The sequence below is a fragment of the Podarcis filfolensis genome (genome assembly GCF_964270895.1).
Source record: "Podarcis filfolensis genome assembly, chromosome: Z".
NCBI lineage: Eukaryota > Metazoa > Chordata > Lepidosauria > Squamata > Lacertidae > Podarcis > Podarcis filfolensis.
In genome coordinates, this window is record NC_139617.1 from 9,253,117 (window position 1) to 9,274,881 (window position 21,765).

At 44.8% G+C, this 21,765-nt stretch overlaps 1 protein-coding gene across 11 annotated transcripts in view; it reads left to right on the forward strand.

Annotated features, from left to right (window-relative positions):
- PASD1 (PAS domain containing repressor 1) overlaps positions 1-20,534 on the forward strand; it is a 100,341-nt gene extending 79,807 nt beyond the window's left edge. For 2 of the 11 annotated variants that reach the window (XM_083595705.1, XM_083595708.1), the window contains exons 13-20: positions 4,678-4,801; positions 5,214-5,323; positions 6,649-6,747; positions 8,663-8,821; positions 10,513-10,728; positions 11,859-12,118; positions 14,292-14,490; positions 14,730-20,534. In XM_083595705.1, the coding sequence (XP_083451831.1) occupies positions 4,678-4,801; positions 5,214-5,323; positions 6,649-6,747; positions 8,663-8,821; positions 10,513-10,728; positions 11,859-12,118; positions 14,292-14,490; positions 14,730-14,897 (1,335 nt within the window). In that variant the 3' untranslated portion in view covers positions 14,898-20,534. Of the gene's footprint in view, positions 1-4,677; positions 4,802-5,213; positions 5,324-6,648; positions 6,748-8,662; positions 8,822-10,512; positions 10,732-11,858; positions 12,119-14,291; positions 14,491-14,729 lie in introns of all 11 variants that reach the window. The other 9 variants (XM_083595709.1, XM_083595710.1, XM_083595711.1 and 6 more) reach the window with 9 other exon arrangements.
- The last annotated feature ends 1,231 nt before the right edge of the window (positions 20,535-21,765 follow it).

Here is a 21,765-nt window from a genome sequence, read left to right on the forward strand (position 1 = left end):
CACCTCGGAGTTTTATTCTCCAGTAAGTCTTTATATTTTGTCCAGACATTAAAAACTGATTTTCTGACAATATGGTTCTTGAAGGCCTTATTTATCTTAGCTTTATCATACCATAAATATGCATGCCATCCAAACGCATTATTAAAACCTTCCAAATCCAAGACATCCGTATCTTCAAGAAGTAACCAATCTTTTAACCAGCAGAAAGCTGCAGCTTCATAATACAACTTTAAGTCTGGCAGGGCAAAGCCCCCTCTTTCTTTCGCATCTGTTAATATTTTAAATTTGATTCTGGGCTTTTTGCCCTGCCAGACAAATTTAGAGATATCTTTCTGCCACTTCCGGAAGCACTCTGTCTTGTCTACAATCTGCAGTGTCTGAAACAAAAATAACATTTTTGGCAATACATTCATCTTGATGGCAGCTATTCGGCCTAGCAATGAAAGTTTTAATCTTGACCAACTATCCAAGTCTCTCTTAATCTCTGACCAACATTTTTCATAATTATCTTTAAATAAACTCAGATTTTTTGCTGTTATGTTTACCCCTAGGTATTTAACTTTTTTAACCACATTTAGTTCTGTCTCTTTCTGAAGCTGTTCCAACTCAATATCTGTCATGTTTTTCCCCAGAACTTTAGTTTTTTGCTTATTTAACTTAAATCCTGCCACTCGACCAAAGTTTTGAATCAGTTGTAGTACTCTTTTCAAACTAGACTCCGGCTCCTGTAATGTCAGAACTAGGTCATCTGCAAAAGCTTTAAGTTTATATTGTTTCGCTCCGACCTGAATCCCCTCCACCAACCGGTCCCCCCTAATCATATTCAGGAGCACTTCCAGAACCGAAATAAACAGTAATGGGGAAATCGGGCAGCCTTGTCGTGTACCTTTTTCAATTTTAAACTCTTCTGTAACCACATTGTTAACTATCAGTTTAGCCTTTTGTTCTGAATATATTGCCTCAATCCCGTTCTCAAACCCCCGTCCCACTCCCATTTCTTTTAAGTTCCCCTTCATAAATTTCCAAGAAATGTTGTCAAAGGCTTTCTCCGCGTCTATAAAAATTAAAGCTGCTTTGGTGTTTATGTTTGTTTGTAAAAGTTCCAATATGTCTATAATGTTCCTTGTGTTAGTAAACATATGTCTGCCCGGGAGAAAGCCTGCCTGGTCTTTATGGATTATCTCACTTAAAACTTTCTTAAATCTTCGTGCCAAAACATCTGCAAATATTTTGTAATCCACATTTAAAAGGGAGATGGGACGGTAATTCTTAAGTTGTGTCTTTTCAGTTTCTGACTTTGGAATCAATGTGATAAATGCTTCTTTCCACGATTCAGGCGCCTTCTTCCCCTCCATTATTTCATTACTGACCTCCAACAAAGGTTGTATCAAATAATCCTTCAATGTCTTATAGTAGTTAGAGGTCAGTCCATCTGGCCCTGGTGATTTGCCCTGTTTCAGACTCAGGATGGCCTGTTCAATCTCTTGTTGTGTTATTTTGCCATTTAAAATTGTTCTGTTTTCTTCTGACAGCTTTGCTAATCCATTTCTCTCCAAAAATTGTGTAATCTCTATTTCATCTTGTGGCCCTTGAGTATATAACTTTTTAAAATACCTCTGGAAGCACTTTCTAATCTCTCCCGGGTTCTGAATGTTCCTTCCTTCAACCTCTAAGTTTGTTACTGTATTTAATCTTTGTCTCCTTTTCAACTGCCAAGCTAGCAGTTTCCCACATTTATTTGCCGATTCAAAAGTTTTTTGTTTCATTGTTTTAATCTTCCATTCTATTTCCTGATTTATCAGCTTGGAATATTGCGCCTGATAAAGTTTAATTTCTCTCAGAATCGGTTGGGACTTCGGGTTAGATCTTAACTTCTTCTCCAACTCTTTGATACTTTCCAGAATTTTATCTTTCTTTTCATTTTGCAGTCTTTTCTTTAAGGAATTCTGTTGGATCAAGAACCCTCTCATCACAGCTTTACTTGCATCCCAGATAGTTCTTTTTTCCACCGTAGTGTTCAAATTAATCTCAAAATAGTCCTTTAAGGTTTTTTGGGCCTTCTTTACAATTCTTTGATCTCTAAACAGGCCATCATTCATCTTCCATCTAAAGGAGCCGATTGGGATCAATGTCATATCCATTCTCAAGGCGTTATGGTCGGAGCATGTTTTGGGGCAGATTTCCACCTTCCTCACCTTAGGTGCCAGACTTCTAGTTATCCATATTTGGTCGATTCGTGTCCAAGTCAGTTGAGCTTCAGAAAAGAATGTTCCTTCTCTTCCCAAGGGGTTTCTAACTCTCCAGATGTCAACCCAGTCCATATTGTCAGTCATTTCAAAAAAGGTCTTAGGTAGTCTTCCCTCTTTAGTAATGTTCTGGTTCTGTGACTTATCCATATTTGTTGATACGACCCCATTCATGTCCCCCATCATGATGACGTTGTTGTAATCCAGATAGTCCAGCATGATCTCGTGCAACTTCTTATAAAAATCCGATTTTCCTTCATTTGGAGCATAAATTCCTAATATCAAAATTTTTTCTCCTTGATACTGTATTTCTATTGCGAGGATTCTTCCACTTTCGTCTTTAAAGAGAAATTTTGGTGAAAGGCTCTCTTTTGCATAGATCACTACACCTCTCTTTTTAACTGTATCCGATGATATAAATTCTTGACCAAGCCTTTTATTTATTAACACCTTTCTATGGAGCCTAATCACATGCGTTTCTTGTAAGCATATAATGTCCAATTGTTCCTTTTTTAAAATATGAAAAATTTTAGACCTTTTTTCGGGACTGTTACAGCCATTTATGTTCCAACTCAAAAGCTGCAGAGACATCCTGGATAGATCTGGTTATTCTTTCTGGGGTGGTACCTTGTTCTCCGGTCCTTGAGGATCCGAGGGGGCGGGCTCCCCTGGAGGTTCTGGCGCTGGCAATCCAAGTCCTTTGTGGAGGTCTTCTCCGTGTGCTCCCAAAAACTTGTCTCTATCTTCCACTGTTTTGATTTTGATCTTTCTCCCTCTGTAGGTAAAGGATAATCCTTGTGGAAACTCCCACCTGAAGATAATTGCGTTGCTTCTCAACAGTCTTGCCAATTCCGTGTAGTTAGATCTAAGGTCCAGCAACTGCTTAGGAATGTCCTTGTAGATTTCAATTCTCTTGCCCAAGATGTCTAGTGACTTTTCGTAGTGCAGGCCCAAAATCTTGTCCCTTTCCTCCTTTGATCTCAATGTTATCAAACAATCTCTGGGCTTCTCTGTCCTTCTGACTCTGCCAAGCCTGAAAGCAGATGCAATTTTAAAGTCTTTTTCCTCTAACTCCCAAAACTTGGCAAATTCCTTAGTTAGAAATTCAATAAGATTATCTTCTTCCACCTCTGGTATTGACCGTATCCTCAAGTTGGTCTCCCTGTTTCGCAGTTCTGTCATCAAAAAGTAAATCTGATGTTCTCCAACTTGTTTGCTGAGTGGTCTTACTTCTTTCTCAAGTTCTTCCAATCTTTGACTAGTATCTTCAGCCAGTTTACGATTTTCACCTACAGCCTCCTTTAATTCTCCAATGGATTGGGCATTCTGTGCAACTTGTCCAGTCAGCTTATTCAAACTTTCTGTGTTCTGTTCAATTTTAGCTGTATGCAAATCAGCCTTCTTGTCCAGAGCCTCCAGTTTCTCCAAAATTTTCTCCAAGACAGAGCTACTTGTCCCTGAAGCCATATCTCCCAGGTGCAGCTCCTCTGTCTCACCCTCCCCTGCCTGTATTAGGGAGGCCGCCTCTATGTCTGGAGGCAAAGTGGAAGGCAAGGCCGGCACACTCTCCGTAATATGAGTCCTCAGCAACCCTACTTTTCTAGTCGGCCTCCCTAATTTGGCCATTTATTCATTAATTCTGCATATACTGTTGAAAGCCTGTGACATGTTGAGAGAAAGTGGGCAGAAGGGAGCTAATTATAAAAGAGTGTTTCTATTTTTATGCACGACTCTGTCGTCATACGGCAGTGATGGGTAAAAGCGATAGGGGAGCAGAAGGACAGAAAAGCCACAATGTTGTACCATGGAAAATGCACCTGGTGCTTGGCAACAGACAGCCTTTCCACCTACTTCCCATAGCAGTGATATGAACCAGTTCACCTGCATATAGCAGGTTTCTATTCTTGCAGATATACTGCATTGGCATGGATTCACAGAGAGCTTTGTTGCTTTACCATTGGGGTTATGTTTCCGAGAGATGCCTATGTGTCAAGTAAAACATCAGTAGATAAACCCAGGGCACTCCCCCCCCCCCGCCAGAACTCACTGCGGCTCAGTTCCGGAAGCTCTCAGGTGCACACCATTGCCATTATAAGAGAACTCTTTAATTTCCTAGAAAAATAGCACTTAGATAAACCTAAGACAGGAGTGAGGAACCTGTGGCCCTCCAGATGTTGTTAGATTCCCAACTCCCATCACCGCCACCCAGCATGGCAGAGGTTGGGAATGATGGGAGTTGTAGCCTGGAGACACACTTGGGAGAAGGTGGAAAGAGGAATTGAAAAATCATTTGCTCCAAAGAGGGCTATCTACCTCCGTGTTGGAAGAGCAGAGCTTTGCTGCTTTTGCTGTTGTTGTTTGTTAAGCATGTGCTGATCTCCGCTGCTAACGATACAATGCTTTCTTTTTGCCTGGGCTTGCCTCTTTCCAGAGTCACGGTAGCTACATTGATATCCGGCAATGTGTAACCAACCAAGAAGCCAGCCGGGAAAGGGTGTCGGTGTCATCTCATAGCTCTCGGCGATCTTCTCACACAGCGCTCTCGGACTCTGCATGTAGGTATCACGTGGGACAGCTGTGATACCAAGGGGTGGTTGTGGTTCTGATGCAGCTGGCCAGTGTTCAAGAGCAGCATTGGAGTCACCCCATCCTTCTCTGATTCTGTTTGCCACTCTCCATCCTCTGTAAAAGGACGGAGGCTGGCAATTGGGTATAGAGCAGATGGGTCAAGAGCCTTGGATCTCCCAACCACTTCAGAGTATCCCTTGGCAGCATGAAAGCTTTGTGCCTTGGGCTCATTTGCACATCCGCTCTCCCCCTGCTAGGTTGGGAGCAGAGACACTGGCAACAGCTCTCCCCCATGTTTCCCGCCTACTCTGGATGGAGAGGCTAATTTCTTAGTTCCTCGGGAAGGGGTTTTCGGATGCTGCCTTCCATGCATCCTTGAAAGATGCTTCTTTTTTTCAGCCACGTCATCTGTACGGCACACGGATGCCAGCACCCCTACTAGGCAGTCGTTACCGATGGGCCAGTCGGACAAAGCACCTCTAAGACTTGCCTCAAGTAGCAGCACACAGGTAAGGAAGCAGCAGCAGCAGCATCGCTCCCGAGAAAGGAAGCCAGGGAAGGGGATTCACCCAAAGAACAAGAGTGCAGATCTTTAGAACACGAGGAGGAAAGCATCAATGTTTCCAAAACTTCTAATCTGAATTGGTACGGTGTATCTGAGCAGTCGGCTACAGTACCTATCCTGGCATTCAGGTAGTTAGTGGGCAGGTTACCTACAGGTTATCCAGAGAGTGAGGGGGAAATGACCTAGATCCCAGGAGTTGGGATTGCTCAATCAGTAGTATACAAGACTCTTAGGGCTGTGGGTTTGAGCCCCACTCTGGGCAAAATATTCCTGCATTGCAGGGGGTTGGACTAGATGACTCTCGTGGTCCCATCCAGCTCTTCTGTTATTCTATTATTCTAGTCTGAATATGTGCCTTTAACAAGCAGCTTGATATTCAGAAATCAGCATTTCTGACAGAGTTAAAGCAGGCATTATTGCCTGTAGAATAAGCTGCTGTTGAAAGCACATGAGGAGAGAGAGAGAGAGAGAGAGAGAGAGAGAGAGAGAGAGAGAGAGAGAGGCTGGTAAGAAATAATAATAATAACTGTCAAGTATTGGCTACAGGGCTAGTGGTCAGCTGACCTGCAGAAGTCTCTCACACAGGTAGGTTTTGGGAGTTTTAAGGGCTATATAAAGGGACTGAAAGGGGGGGGTTCATAGGAACATTGGGGATTGCCTTATGCTGAATGATAAAGATAAAAAATAAAAAATAGCGCCAGTTGGTCAATCTATCTCTGGCTGGCAGTAGCTCTCTTGGGGTTTCTTCAAGCTGTACCGCAAGAGGCTGGAGATCAAGCTTGGGACAGATGTTATACCTCTAAGCTGCAGCCACCACAAGTTCTGTAATGAATACTGGCCTGGGCTGGGTGCAGAAGTTTAGTCAACACTTTTAACAGGTTAGGAAGGAGATGGGGCAGGGCAGATGCTGGGCATCTATTCTAAGGTCTTTTGCTTATCAGATGCCAAATAGGAAGGGAATCTTTTGCTTAGTTCTCAACTAACATGGTGAAGCTGTGGACTGAACAATTGTCAACTGCAGGTTTCTGCTTCCATAATTGAATGCTGCTCCATAAAACAATTTCCCTGTGTATAGAAGGGAAACTTCTTCCTGACATGCTGACACTACTTTTGCATGGAGGACTGTCCAGTCATGTGCATCTTTATTGCCTTAGTAAGAACTAGAGCTTTGATTAACAAGGAAATACTGTGGCAAATGTTGTGGCTAGATAATCATATTCATCCTTGCACTGGGTGCATTATGATCCCCTATTTCCCCCCCTCCTACAGGGTATTATAACTCCTCAGACGCCCACTGAACATCTCACTGAACATCTCGCACAGCACCATATGGCACAGACAAGTGTCCCGGCCCAGCAAGCGGTTATGGTATGTTGGGATGGGGGAGAAACTCCGCAATTTGTTTCGCAATTTAATGCAAGCCTACCTAATTCACACTTTGCAGAACAATGTGCTAACTGAAACACAGCTATCCTTTGCAGTTCACATTTTCTCCAACCAATGCGTGCAAAAATAATCTGGGTCTTTGGGAGTTCTTTGTAGGTGCTTCCAGTCAGCATCTCCTTTTAGATGAACTAGATCTTCACCTGCCCCACACATAGTGTCATGTTCCCTTCAGAGTGTCAGTATTTTGTAAGAGGGATTCAAGTGTATACCGAATCTTCAGGTTTGCTCAACTGAAGTGGATTAAAGGGGGTCTGCTTGCCTAGTGTTACACATCCACTTTTTAATATACAGTGGTACCTCGGGTAAAGTACTTAATTCGTTCCGGAGGTCTGTTCTTAACCTGAAACTGTTCTTAACCTGAAGCACCACTTTAGCTAATGGGGCCTCCTGCTGCCACTGTGCCGCCTGAGCCCGATTTCTGTTCTCATCCTGAAGCAAAGTTCTTAACCCAAGGTACTATTTCTGGGTTAGCAGAGTCTGTAACCTGAAGCGTATGTAACCTGAAGCGTATGTAACCCGAGGTACCACTGTATATAAAAAGAGATGCACTGCAAAGCATAGCTTGGATGAATGATTGACAGGAAGGCATGTTACACCATACAAGTGATTTGGGATGAATGCTTGTTGTCATTTAACTTCCCCACAAGCAAATCTGAATGCATGCTCAACCTCTGCATGAGGCTTGTGCAAGTAAATGAAGATGAATGCGCAATAAATAGATGATCTGCAAGAGATCATATTGTCCTTTCTACATATGAATGTACAGCTTACTATCTGAAACAGTTCCCAAGCATCCCCCCCCCCAACATACGGCTAAGGTTAGCTTGACATATATTCTTTAAACACCAGTCAATTTGCACGTATCTCCATTCATCTCCTCACAACAGTCCCATTTTCCTTCTGATCTATAATTTGCTCTCCTTATATCTTAGCCCCCTGCTGTTGTTAGGTTTGCATTGTGTAAAATAAAACAAAAATGCAATAAAAGTGTACTTAAAAAGAAACAAAACACCATCAACCCAGCAATACCAGGTGAGCCCCATAGGCGACTGGAGGGCTGCAGTGATCATGGTGTGATAGAGATTGCTTAATCCTGCTTGCTGCAGACAGAAGATTCTGACCTTGACATGTTTTTGCATTTGATTTCAAACGTTGCAACAATTAGTTTGGAGACCATTTTGGGTTTTTTTGTCTTTGGTATTATTTATAGCCCAGTAAAATGTTGGTTACTGGTTTGTTGTAACCAAATCCTTAAAGCAAAGTTTTAAAAACAATGACAATGAGCCCAATGAGTGGTCTGGGATCACCTGACACTGCAAAGTTGCTAAAGCTCAGCAGGTGACAGATCTCCAGTGTCTTATAGAGGAGACCACAGGTCCTTTGAGGAATGCCTGGAACAATAAGTTACATTTTTAGCATGGAGAAGAGGAGGTTAAAGGGAGACAGGATAGTGGTCGTCTTAATATCTGAAGAGCTGTGGACACACAGCTGGACGATGGAGCAGACTTCATTACTCCAGAAAGCAGGACCAGAACCCAGTGGGTTGAAAATTGCAGGAGAAGCAGATTTCGGCTGAATGTCGTTAGGTGTAAGAACTGTTTGATAATGGAACAGACTGGTGGTTTCTTCTTCACTGGGCATTATTTAGGCTGAGGCTGCCTGGGTCAGCGATGCTGTAGTTACCTGTTGCATTGCAGATTCTTAGGAACATAGGAAGCTCCCTTTACACTACATCAGGTCATCGATCCGTATAGCCCAGTTTCTCTGAAGGTGGAAATAATAACTGCATGTAAAAGTTGCAGATTGGGTAATGCTCCTTTCTCATCTATGCTTCCAGCCAGTGTATCACTTCCCAACTCAGATAGGGATGATGCATCATTTGAAGGAACAGCTTGAGGAGAGAACGCGCATATTGCAGGCTGACATCAAGACGCAACAAGAGGAACTGCATGTGATCAAAGAGCAGCTTCAGCTGGTGCAGGACTCCAATTTGCAGGTATTTCCTATATAGGGAACCTCAGGCACGGGGGCAAAATGTGGTCCACAGATATTTTGCAAGTCCATCTGTCCACATGTGTTCATGTCAGTCATTTATTGTGAAAGAAAAAAAGAAAAAGTGGTGGGGATATCAACTTTTATAAAGCTTCCCTGACTGCGGGTGATTATTACTTGCTATAGATGCAACTGCTGAATGGCCCACACTACAAACCTGAGTGTACTGAATAAACATGCTTAAATCACACAGAGTTGCACCCCTCTTTTATAAATTGCTTGGGTCACAGCCAAAAGAGAGGGCCTTTTCCATGTTGGAATATAGAAAGCTGCCTTTTATTTCTTTATTAAAATATTTATGTACTGCTGCGTCACAACAATATATCACAGCGATATAAAAGTTTGGAATAGAAAAACAATCAAACCAGAGTGTAATATCATAAAAAAGTTTTAAAGAATTTTAATGGAAAAGCAGCACTGTATACAAGTATTTTAAACAAGTAAATAAATATACTGGCAACGCTCTGCAATCAGGCATGCTGGGTCCCTCTTTTCTTCAGCAGGAGTCACTGTGCATACGTTTGTTCCATAAGGCTACACAGCAATTCATTCACCTGACCTTGCAGTATTGCTAATTATGTGCAAAATAACCTCTGATTGCTCAAGTTATTTCTTCCCCAAAAGCCTTACATTTTCTCTTCGGAGTATGTTGGTGTAGGGAAAAACAATGACCTGCAGCGATTTGGAAATTGGGGGTTATAAGAATAGAGTCCCATGACACCTTAAAGACTGATGAATTTAGTGTGGCATAAGCCTTCCTTATTCATCATATGTCATGTAGGAGCTACAGTTTGCTCTAGCCCTTTCATTTCAGCATGAGCAAGACTCGCTGTCTGTTAGACTGAAACTACCAGAGACCTTTTTCCCACCAGCCTCTGCTGATACAAGCAGCATCCTGCTTAGATAGATGCCCAACTCCACATGAGCGTCGAGGGAAAGTGGTTATTGCTTGACAAGTAGAGAAAAGGGAATTTCCTTAAAAGTAACAGTTCTGGGTGTGTTTTTAAAAGAAGTTTAAAAATGCGTGTTTGCGTTAAAATATAACCCATTTCCCCCCCCTGGTGTGCCAACTCTAAGTTTTAATCACTGATGGGTTAACATGAGAATATGTTTGATGCTTGGGTGACACCTAATGGCTGTTCTGGATGTTGCTGCCCTTGGCGAATTCTTTTCACAGCACTGTGCTTGCCACAAGCTTAACAGCCCCTAAGGTGTTTTCTGCAACATGGACACAAAAATAGTGCAGTAGTGGTGGGTTTATTCTGCCAGAGGGGCAAGAGTTGGACAAAACTAAACCAAAACATTTGTTGCATAGAATGTTACAGGAATCCAGCTGGAAGTTACGGGGTTTGCACTGCTTGGAAACGAAACAGTGTGACAGCCCCAAAACAACAGTATTGAAAGCAGAATTGAATGTGACTGCAGCAATAGCATCAGGAGCATGAATCATCGCAAGTGCACAATAAAAATGATGTCTGGTTGGCCAGCATCTACAGAGGTTACTTTATCAACCTCTGTGAGCCCTGTTTAGTTTGTGCATGCCAAATTTCAAGCCACCATCTTTGTAGGCGTTCCCATGTGTGCATTGCTAGTGACAACCCCCAATGTCTCTCCCCACTCCCGCTTTTCCGATAGATGCTGATGCAACAGCCTATGCCCATGGTCTTCAGCGGAGTGCAACACCAGAACCCGAGGAGGCCTTCCCAGCAACAAGCAGCAGCAGTTGCGAGCAGACCAGCCGCATCAAAGAAATCCCAGCAGCAAGGCCTTATGGGATCAAAGCAGTTCTGCGGCACACACCTGGCATCGCCTCAGCAATTCCTCAGGGACCCTTGTGTCACATCATCCCAGGTGGTGGTTTTTGTTCAACATTGTGCTAAGTGCATCACCATTTTAAAGCTGTATAACCTGGGGTGGATCTACACACCGGGGGAGTCAGAAATTAAATAGTTAAAACAACAGAAAAAACGCTATGGAAAACCACTTAGAATTTTATTTATTTATCTTGCTCTCCAGCACCATCTGGTGTTGCATGTTCATAACACATTCAAAACACTGATTTTTTTACTGATATAGCTGAGTCCCTGGTTACTGCCTGCTCCGCTATAGACCTACTACCCTGACTTTGTAGGGCCTTCATAAGACTTGCAGGGTCTTCTCGGGGGCGATACTGCAGCTGTGGAACCCACCCCCATTGTGCTGATTCTTGTTCCTGTTTCTTAGATAAAAAAGTGTTTTTATTCTAGCAGCCTTTGTAATTAGGTTGTTTTGGATATTATATTGATTGCTGTATTTGATGGTTCTTTTGATTCTAGCTGATTACAGGGTTTAGTGACTGATAGTTGAACTTAGTTCACAATCACCACATTTTTCACTCCATAAGACGCACCTAGAATCATAGAATCATAGAGTTGGAAGAGACCACAAGGGCCATCGAGTCCAACCCCCTGCCAATAAGACCTGACCATAAGACGCACCTAGTTTTTAGAGGGGGAAAGCAAGGAAAAAAATGTTCTGTGCAGAGCATGTAAGCGGCTCTCACTTTTCTTGCTTTAAAGCAAGCAAAGCGAGAGCTGCTTACATGGCTTCTCTCCCGCTTTGCGCAGCTCTCACTTTGCTTGCCCATCCCTCCTCCTGCCTTGCTGTAAAAGAGGAGGAGGAGGAGACACCGCGACAGGTACTCTTTAAAGGGAGCGCTGAGCAGAGCCTGTGTGCGGCTCTTGCTGGCTTTTCCGGGAGGTGGGGAAGGGACGGAGGGCTGCCGTCAGGGTGCAAGGGAGCCTGCTTGCGCCCCTGCATTGGAGATGGTATTTTGGCTGCATTAGGCTCAACACTCAAGAAAATGGTTTTCCTATTCGTATACCAATTTGCATGGTTGCAAGCTACTCTGAGCCCTCTGTGTAGCGGAAGAGAAGGATGTGAACATACCAAACAAACAATGTGCTCATTCTGACAAAGGGGTGTGTGCATTTATGTATCAGGTACAGCAGCAGCAGCAGCAGCAGCAGCAGCAGCAACAGCAACAGCAGCAGCAGCAGCAGCAGCAGCAGCAAAAGCAGGCCATGAGAGGAAAGCAAGTCCAGCAGGCCTGCTTGCCAATGCAGATGAGCATTGCGATGCCACTGTACAACAACCCAATGGTGTTCTCTCAAGCGCACCCTATCACTGCCTCTACTCCAATGTCAGCTGAAATTGGTGAAAGGCAACAGCAGTCCAATTACAACCAAGATCGGACTCTAAGGTACGGATGCAGGTATATGTATGCTGAGAAGTCCAAGTAGGGGACGTTACTGATGGTATTATTATTGTTTTTGCTCTCTCCTGGCGATGAGCGGATTCCACTTCCCTTCGCAGTTCGTTCTGGCAGCCCTCCCCTACTGTGGCTCTCCACATGTTGCTTGACTACAACTCCCATCTTCCCTTGGCTGTGGTGTTGATGGGAGTTGACATCTAGAGGGCCACAGGTTGGAGAAGGCTCCATTGCTTTGCTTCTCCTGGGCTCATTTGTATGAGTGGTCCTTCCAATAGCCAACTTTCCAAGCCAGATTGTGAAGTGTTAGGTACGTCCTGCACTGTTTCCCTGCCCTCACCCAAGGCAAATAATATCAACAGTGAGGTGTGATTGTGGGGAAGGGGCAACCGTTTCTGCCCCTGCAGAAGCCCAGATGAAAATCCCTCCTGGAAGCTGGCATTTGCATTGGGAGGAAATCCCTTTTTGACACTGTGCAGCACCATTTTTTATTTTAGGAGAGATTTTACTCTTCAGCCTCAGCAGGGGAGGAAGGGTTTAAAGCAAAACAACAGCAACAATAAGCACTTCAGTGCTGGTTTGGTCCCAGTGGAGGGCAAATGGGGCCCTGCCCCATCAACTTCAGCTTGTCCTGAGCTAGCCCCAATTTGTCTGCCTTCTTACTTACAATTGGTCTGGTAGAGTGACTCTGGCTGCCAGCTCCCTCCTTCCCTGCCTTAGTGCTGCGCCCTTGAAGAACTTACAAGGGAGGAGGAGGTTAAGTTGTGGGTGACCATATCAGATGACACAGTGATTCTTCAAACAGCTCTTGTTTATTCAGAGACCAGAACAGAACTGAACTGAAGGGTTCAGTCAGCCTGCTTATATAGAGCTCCAGTACACATAATTGTAACAACTTTCTAAAACTATCCAATCACTGAACGTCACTTTCGATCCCTTATTTGCATAACTATCTACAGTATCCCCCTGCTGGCCCAGGGTGAGAACTTCAGTACATAACAGAGGATGCAGGCAAAATTAGAGTGAGTTGGCTCTGCCTATCATTGGCTCTGGCGCCACCTTCCTCTTCCTCTCTTCCTCCCTATCAATCCCAGTGTGCACCACCCACCAGTCTTTGGTCCCTGGTCTCTGAAGAGACAAGCAATGGCTCTGAAACTGTGCTGGCAAGAGGCTATCGAACCTGCTCATTGCCACGTTGTTAGGTCAGCCTGTGCAGCCTGCAACATCTGGTGCGCATGGGAGCAATCAGTCTTCACAGATCAATACTGGCAGACAGAAGGCAAAAAAAGCCTTCCCACAATTAAAACCAAACAATTTCAGGGTAAGAAGCCTCTATATTAGAGGCTGCCTAGTCCTTTCCCCTGCCTGGCACAGGAATCTTTTAAACTAGGATTCCCTGACATGTGGCTGCACAGCATCTTCATAGCTACTTCCTCCAGCTCCCAAGATTGCTCTGCTCTGTTCCACTCTTGAACAAAACCAAAGCAAAGAGGGGATGTCATGGGAAGCATGTAGAGGACGCATAGGCTGGGCTGCCTTCCTGTCAGAAGTACAACACAAAAAGGGAGGCTAGTACCTCTAAATGGGCAAACCTGACCCTAGACTTCCATTTTCAATTTCCACAGTAGTTAAGATATGAATGCAGCCTGGGCTATGTGCCCTGCATGCTGAACAAAAGATTATGTACCCAGGCAACCTAAACTCTCTGCCATGAAAAGTTGGATTCTGCCAGCAGCATACATTATGCAGGAGAGCTCCCATTTCTGACTTTGCCTAAAGTATTCTGCATTTTTAGAATAGTTATAGCTGATTTTATTCTGTGGTTTGGTGACTACAAAAAAAGGGGAAGGAAGAGCACTGAGCCTTTGCTTGCTAGCCGCATTAAACCCTTGTCCTGCCATCACTCCTGCTTCCGAGGGTTCAGAGAGCATTGCCACATCTTTCAAGCAGATTGTCACAGCAGTGAGAGCTGGAAAAGGTTGCACCAGGGGGTGGTTAACCAGTGGGCACCCAGATGTTGCTGGGCTCCTGGCTCCATCAGCACCAGATCTAGTTCAGCGACATCTGGACGGGGCACCGGTCGGCCACCACTGCTGTGGAAAGGGTTGCGTTTTGAGGCAACCTCCGGTGGTTTTTGATCTGTTACCTGCTACCTGTGTTGCAGATTTGCTCCGGAGCAGCAAGGGCTGCCTGCTGCAATACAGATGCAGCCAATCACATGCACTGCCACTCCGTCACCCGTCTTCACCTCCTCTGTGATGATTCCACGCGCCAACATCGCCCCGCAGCAGAGCCACCCTCCTCCCAACACCCTCCACCAGTGGCAACCGCAGCCAGTTCAACAGCATCACCTCTACCTTCAGGTAACAAGCTACTAGTTTCCAGTGAGATTGTGGAAGGCGTGATGACTGATAGGAATGCCAAGGTGGGAGGCAAGGTCTATAGCTTTAACTATGCACTATGTGAAAGATTGCTTCCTTTTGCTAGTCCTCAAGGCTCAGCTTTACTGGGTGACCCAGTCTTCCAGTATTATGAGAGGAGGGGTACATATGTGGGAGGGCTGGGCGTTCCCAGTGCTAAAGGCTGTTGCATTATCCCGCAGATGCAAGGTGCGGCTGAGCCGGGCCAGAACCAGCGCCTGTTCCAGCAACCTCATGTACCGCCGCAGAACGCCACCATGGGATATTTTCACCACCCGCAGCCGCAGAGCCAGCACCTGCAAGGCCAGCCTTGCAGTTTACAAGACCTGCCTGAAATGCAGCTGCCTTGAGGCCTTGGTGGTGGAGGCAGTCTTGGGGGTAGCGGCTGTGCTGAGCATAAGTGAGTGGATGGAGGGGCAAAGCACAGAGGAGATGAAGGTCCTTCCTTCCTGGTACGCCTGGAAGGTGAGGAACATGCCAGAGCCGGGGAAGGGCCCTGGCTGGAGTGGAGAGCAGGTTGGGAGTTTCTTGCACTTACTTGGAAGGAAAACAAACAAAGGAACCACCCAGGAGTGACACTACTCCAGCAAAGTGGGATCAAAAGCCAAACTTGGCATTTCTTAACCGCTTAAACTGTGTGCAGCTAAAGCATCTCATCTGTACATCCTTTGGCTAGAGATGGGGGGGTGAGTGGAGCTCGGGGGCAAGGCTGATTCATTTTTGGATGCTTCTGTCTGCCAGGAAAGGTTCGCTGGCAGATAGGGTTCCTTGCTCACCTGCAATAATTAAAACAAAAATGAACTTAACTTGCCCAAGTGAGGGGGAAAGGATTATTTTTCAGGAGACCAGCCGCCTTTGTGTGCTGCAAAGCCATATATATGAATATTAGTTATATTTATAAATATGGTAGATGGAATTCTAGCCTGCAGGTTTTTTGTTTTTTAAATAAAATATTAGTAAAGTTTACACGCTGATGCGTTATGCGGCAGAAAACCACACACCTGTGCAGGAGGCAGCCAAGTCTTATTTTTTCCTTTTTCTAAAATAATCGTTGCTGAAATTCACTGTGAATCACTGTGAACACAGATGGAACTGTAAGCATCAACCCACGACCATATAACTTTTTTTTCTTTTATGGATGTATTTGTGTATATACAGATTTCATTTTTGTGTAGTAGTTCATGTGTGGATTACTGAACATATTCCCCAGCACTCTATCCCATTACCCAACCATTTCCCTATATGTGAATCCCATAGTTTCTTTGAATAATTGGGTAATGCTGCTGCTGCTGTTTATGACACCACTCTTGCCTGAATTTCTTCTTTTTGCACCAGCCCCTTTCACTGTTAAAGAGTTATGAGAGTCATGATGTGTCTAAGAGTTTCTCTTATTTTGTTGCAAACTCCAGATATATAAACCTACCTATTTCTACTGCCCATTTAGCCAAATATATATATTTTTCAGGGGGTGCAAGAAAGAGATCCTTCCCTTTCTTTCTCTCTGTGTATATCCAATGAACCTTTCTGTGGGGGAGGTATCTTGATGCCCAAAGACAAAAGCAAACTTTGTGGTTTTGCTACTTAGTAGGTAGAATTTGGCAAAGTGGAGTTTCTACCTAAACAACACCTACGATGTTACAAGTCAGTAGCGTTAGCAATAAATTGTATTTTTTTAAATGGTCACTTTAAGTGTGTTTATATATTTATGAACGTTTTCTTTAAAAAAAAGAATATATTCTTCAGTGGGTGTGTATACCAAAGTGTCCCCTACTGTTTTGTGTGTTTCCAAAGGAAAATTAATAATTAATTGTTAGGGGCATTTTTTGTTTTGTTTTTGCAAATGTAAGTGTGCTCGACTTGTACATTTTTTATATGCTGGGTGCAGAAGGCAACTTTCACTAAAACTTCTTTAAAGAAAAGAAGAAATGAGGTTGCATTTAGGGATCTGGTTAACAACAACAACGTCCACCTGTTGCTGGCTGTTAGGAAGAGGGTTTTTCTACCTGCAACATCAGAGTAGATTCATTTAGTAAAGGTTCAGGGCCATAACTTCAATGAAAAACAAAGCTACAATCGTTTGAAGCATAGTAGCTCTGTATTCTGAAGATTCTCAGGCAGCACTAGAGATCAATCACTGTGTACAAAGGGCCTTTTCCCCTTTACTTACCAGTACAGTGGTACCTCTGGTTGCGAACAGGATCCGTTCCGGAGGCCCGTTCGCAACATGAAAAGCCCGCAACCTGAAGTGCCGTATCTGTGCAAGTGCGCAGCATGATTTGGCGCTTCTGCGCATGTGTGAGCGTCGAAACCCGGAAGTAACCCTTTCCTGTACTTCCGGGTCGCCGCGGGATGCAACCTGAAAAAAACGTAACATGAAGCAAACGTAACATGAGGTACCTCGGGTTACAGACGCTTCAGGTTACAGATGCTTCAGGTTACAGACACTTCAGGTTACAGACTCTGCTAAGCCAGAAATAGTACCTCGGGTTAAGAACTTTGCTTCAGGATGAGAACAGAAATTGTGTAGCGGTGGCAGCAAGAGGCCCCATTAGCTAAAGTGATGCTTCAGGTTAAGAACAGTTTCAGGTTAAGAACGGACCGTTAATTCTCTACTACTGATGTGCAAACACACACAACTAAAATTTCACAGGCCCTTCGAAAGTGTACAGGTGTACTTTGCTTGCTTTAATTGCAATACATAGTCCAAACCTGCAGAGAGTCTACGGGGGGAAGTGGCCCTCTCAGCTTGTCCCGTGTCTTTTAAGAGGAGAATGTAAGACATTTAAGAGGAGCTTGGAACCATCTTGCTTTCAAGTGTAATGCACAATGTATTGCTTTGCATTAGGAAAAGATGGGTGGGTACCTAAAGGAGAGCTTATATCTCTCTCCAATTCATTTCCCCCAGTCAGTCTAAGGAAGGAAAGGCAGAGCAGTTGCCAGAGCTTCCTCTGGCTGGTACTTCCCAGTTTTTAGTGGCCCTCCCTTCTCCACCAAGGTGTATGTGTGAGAACGGAAAACACAATAAATCTGGAACCAGCTCCTCTATTTGTTCCTTGGCAGGCCCAGGGTATAGTAGACACCTAGGCCAAAATGCCAGTTTAGAAAACAATCAAACAGCATTTCAAAGAATGTAGAATATGGTTTTCTTTATCCCCTTAGTAACTGCAGGAGAAAAGGCTGGAGCAACTCTAGGCTTGTCATTATTTCACTGATAGCTGCTCCGCCACCCCAGCAAAATGTTGAGGCTTGCAACCAGCTACAGGGAGCCTGTTTCAAATGTTCGGATTTGTGGCTTTTATTTTTTGAAATAATAAATGTATTAACCACATGTAAGAAACCTAAATGAGAACACACTAAGCACCAACAATGTCAGCTTGTCTGCCATTTCTTGGAAAAAAAGGCGTAGGAAGGCATTATTAAACAACAACAGCAGCTGTCTGAAAAGGGTTTCACATGTGGGCGCTGTAATGTTGTGCCGGTCTCTGCCAACGAGCTCAGCACTGATGCTCATTTGTTACAACTACAGATGCAATGGACCTAAGGCATTATTAGGCCAGGGTTTGGAATCCAGTGGCCCTCCAGCTGACGTCTGATTCCAGCTCTCATTAGCCCCAGCCAGCGATCATGCATGAAGGGAGTTGCAGTTGGGAGTCAAAGGTTAGCCACCCATTATGTAAAGCTGTGTCTAGTTCTAAATGGGCACCACTGCCATTTCAAGTTGAGGGTTCTCTCCCCTCTCTAACCTGGAATAGGGTCACTTTGCTCCTGTAAGTAACTGGCTTTTGGTAGTGCTAGCTCTCCCTTCAGAAAATGCTACTGAAATCATCCTACGCAGGGGAGAAAGTTTCCGGTGCCAGGTACAAGGCAGTGGGCATCTGCTTGAATCACTGAATCATAGAGGTGGAAGCGACCTTGAGGATCATCTAGGAATTTGCAGCTGGATCAAACCTGCAGCCTTGGCGTTATCAGCACCATGCTCTAACCAACTTAGCTATCCAGCTGAGACAAGAGACATCAGTAGGACCACTTTTAAGAGGGGAGGGGTGCACATTAGCTGGACACCCAGTTCTGCTGTGTACTTGTATCAGTAGTGATGTCAAGGCCACAGCAATCCAGTCCCCCAGCGGGATAAATCCACTCCCAAGAGTAGTGGTATCAACACTTTCGGTGCGAGTGAAGGAGCATCCTCTGTCACTCTTAGGTCCTTTGTTCCGTTGTCACTTTGAGCACAGGGATAACAACCTGCAGAGGTTGTTGACTCTAACTCCCACCATCCCTAGTTAACACAGCCAATAGTTGGGGGTGCACAGCCTCTTTCACAGAAACACACCAATGTTACCTTTCTCCCCCTCCCATCCCCTATCTTCATGCACTTTAGAACACCTGGGGGGGGGGTCAACCTTAATAAGTTTTTGCAGCAAGTTGTCAACGTGACATCCTTCCCCACTTCCATTTTTTTTTTAATGTGACAGACTCAGCAGAGGCTGTGGAGAGGAGGTCTGTATGCCCTCTCTGGCATCTACAGCTGGCTCTTTGTCTCTCTCGCAAGGCACTTTGGAATTTGAGGGACAAGAGGGAGCTCCTCATGCAAACCCAGTAAGTGGGAGAGCTTGACTGTCTTATTTTAGCTATCTGCACTCAAAACTTTAAATCCGGATTTTGTGGAGAAGGCTGGGCATGTTGGTGAACAAAATTAGTTTTGGAAAACACCCCAGTCAAACAGAACCAACATGGTTTGGCATGTCTAAGGAGGGATAATTCATGGATCATCTTACAGTCTTGCAGGGCATTTGGATTTCCCCCCTCTTTTTGAGCCTGAGTTATGCCCGTTTCCCCACAGCTATACAGACCTATATGAGACTACCGTTTGTGGTGGGCGAGGTAAAACCATGCACTTTATTAGTAAGGAACTTCTTCCTTCATAAAACATTGCACAAGGTAGGAAGGTCGCTGCCTGGTGTTGATTCATTGCATGCACTGTTCAGGGGAGGAAGAAACAGTATGCCAAAATGCACGTTCCATTTTATTGTGAAGTTTGAACCAGTTCTCCCCTCCCCTGACAAGAGAGAGAGGGGCCATGATCCGGCACCTTCCCTTCAGTGTTTCTGCAGTGCCTTACTTAGGCAATTGCCTAGGTCAGCTCTGCATTGAGGACTTTAGATTTAGCTGCCACCCACCTTCAAGCTTTCTTTCTTTCTCCCCATCCCAAAACAGATATATTTTTTAAGAAACTGATGCTATCCAATGGTTTACCTCTGTGTTATGGGAGAGAAGAGTTTGGAATTGGATAGAGTTAATTAGCCTGGAGAATCCAAGGGGACAGTTCTACTGGTTAACAGTTCCATATTAGATATAATGGGCCCATGGACTCTTCGCTGGTGTTTATTTACAACTCTGGCTCAAGAGTTTCCCATGGCGCCTCGAAATACAAATGTGAGAAGGCTATAGCCTCATTTTGATGTATAAAGAGGATTTGTTAACGCAATTACAGGCTTCAGAAAACAAAGGCACATTTCTGAAGCCTTGCACTTTTAAATGCATTTTGTACATAGATATAAATATATATAAGCTAACGGCTGGTTGATCTGGCCAGGTTTGGTTTGACAGATACAGATTCTTCTAACGTATGTTGTCTATATCGTGGCATATTAACTATGTAAAAAAAAAAAACCACATGAAAAGAAAGGACAGAAATGAAAAGATTTTTAAAAAGCAGCAAAAGCCTTAGAATTGAATATTTAGTTTATTTTATATGATGTCAAAGATAGATACATTTATAAATGTTCCTATTCATAAAAGTATTTTGTAAAATGGGCAGGGAGGGGGTGAGGAAGTGTCTTATGGGGGCATTTAAGAATTCTAGCCTGGAATACTCACGCTGTTGTGAAGGTCCATTGGCCAAGAATCAACATGTCTCCCATGTGCTTTAACAGATTTGTACATAGTATTTTGAAAGAAAAATAAAAATGTACTTTTATGAACTCTTACTGGGTGTCTACTCTTTTGTACTTGGTGAAATGCACAGAGTTTCCCCCATTCACGAGAACAGAGCAAGCCGGCTGACCGCTGAACAGAAGTCATCAAAAAAGACCAATTCAGGATTTCTAGCATATTACTATAGACAGATTATTTCTACCCCATTCTGCTTACATTCTCGTCAGTTTTCAGAGTTTGTTACTTGCGCTTAGCTCAGTGATGGTTGACCTGATTATCTTTTTTTTTTGAGAGAGAGAGAGAGAGAGAGTTAAAAGCAGGTTTATTGGGGGACGGACGTGGTCGAGGCTGCCATGTCCAGGCAGCACCTCTGCGGAGAAGAAGAGATGAGTTAGGATTTGATATCCCTCTTTATCACTACCCATAGGGGCCTCAAAGTAGCTAACATTCTCCTTTCCCTTCCTCCCCCACAACAAACACTCTGTGAGGTGAGTGGGGCTGAGAGACTTCAGAGAAGTGTGACTGGCCCAAGGTCACCCAGCAGCTGCAGGTGGAGGAGCAGGGAAGCAAACCCGGTTCACCAGATTACGAGTCCACCGCTCTTAACCACTACACCACACTGGCACCGACTGCTTCTCTGGCCTAGCGGTACTTGGAGGTCAGCACAACGCCGATGCAGCGGCTGCCGATGGAGACGCTGACGCCTGGACCATTGATGTCCATTGCCGCCAGGAGGTATTGGTTCGGCAGCCTGAAGTTGACGGGGTCCGCAAGCAGGTTCTGGGTGGGCAGGGCACTCAGGTTGCCAAGAGCGCTGGCGATGTTGGTGGTGGGGCTGGCCTCGAACAGCCTGGGCACAGCCTGGACACCAATGTCAGCAGAATGGGACAGGATCTCAGCCCAAACGGGCTGCAAGTGGCTCTGGTTGGCTCTGCTCAGCACTATCCTTGCAGTTCAACCTCTTCGGTGCTGTTGGAGTGCGGGCAGCCATTTTATCACCGTCCACCCCGGCCTCCCCATCCCCCCAAGTGGCCTCTCAGTGGCGTCTCTCTCGGGCTCTTCCTTCCATTAGCACTGCTGCCTCTCCCGTGTCCCAGGCTCCCACGGCCTTGGCTGGGATCCGGGACCCCTGATTACCTTAACAGGGAGTAGTAAAGGGGGGGGACACAACCTTGCCTCTGCTTCTTGATCTCTCTGTGGCTTCCAGTACCATTGACCATATCCCTTTTCCAGGACCAGATCTGTGGAATGGGAACTGGAGGCGCTGTGCTGCAAGTCCAGAGC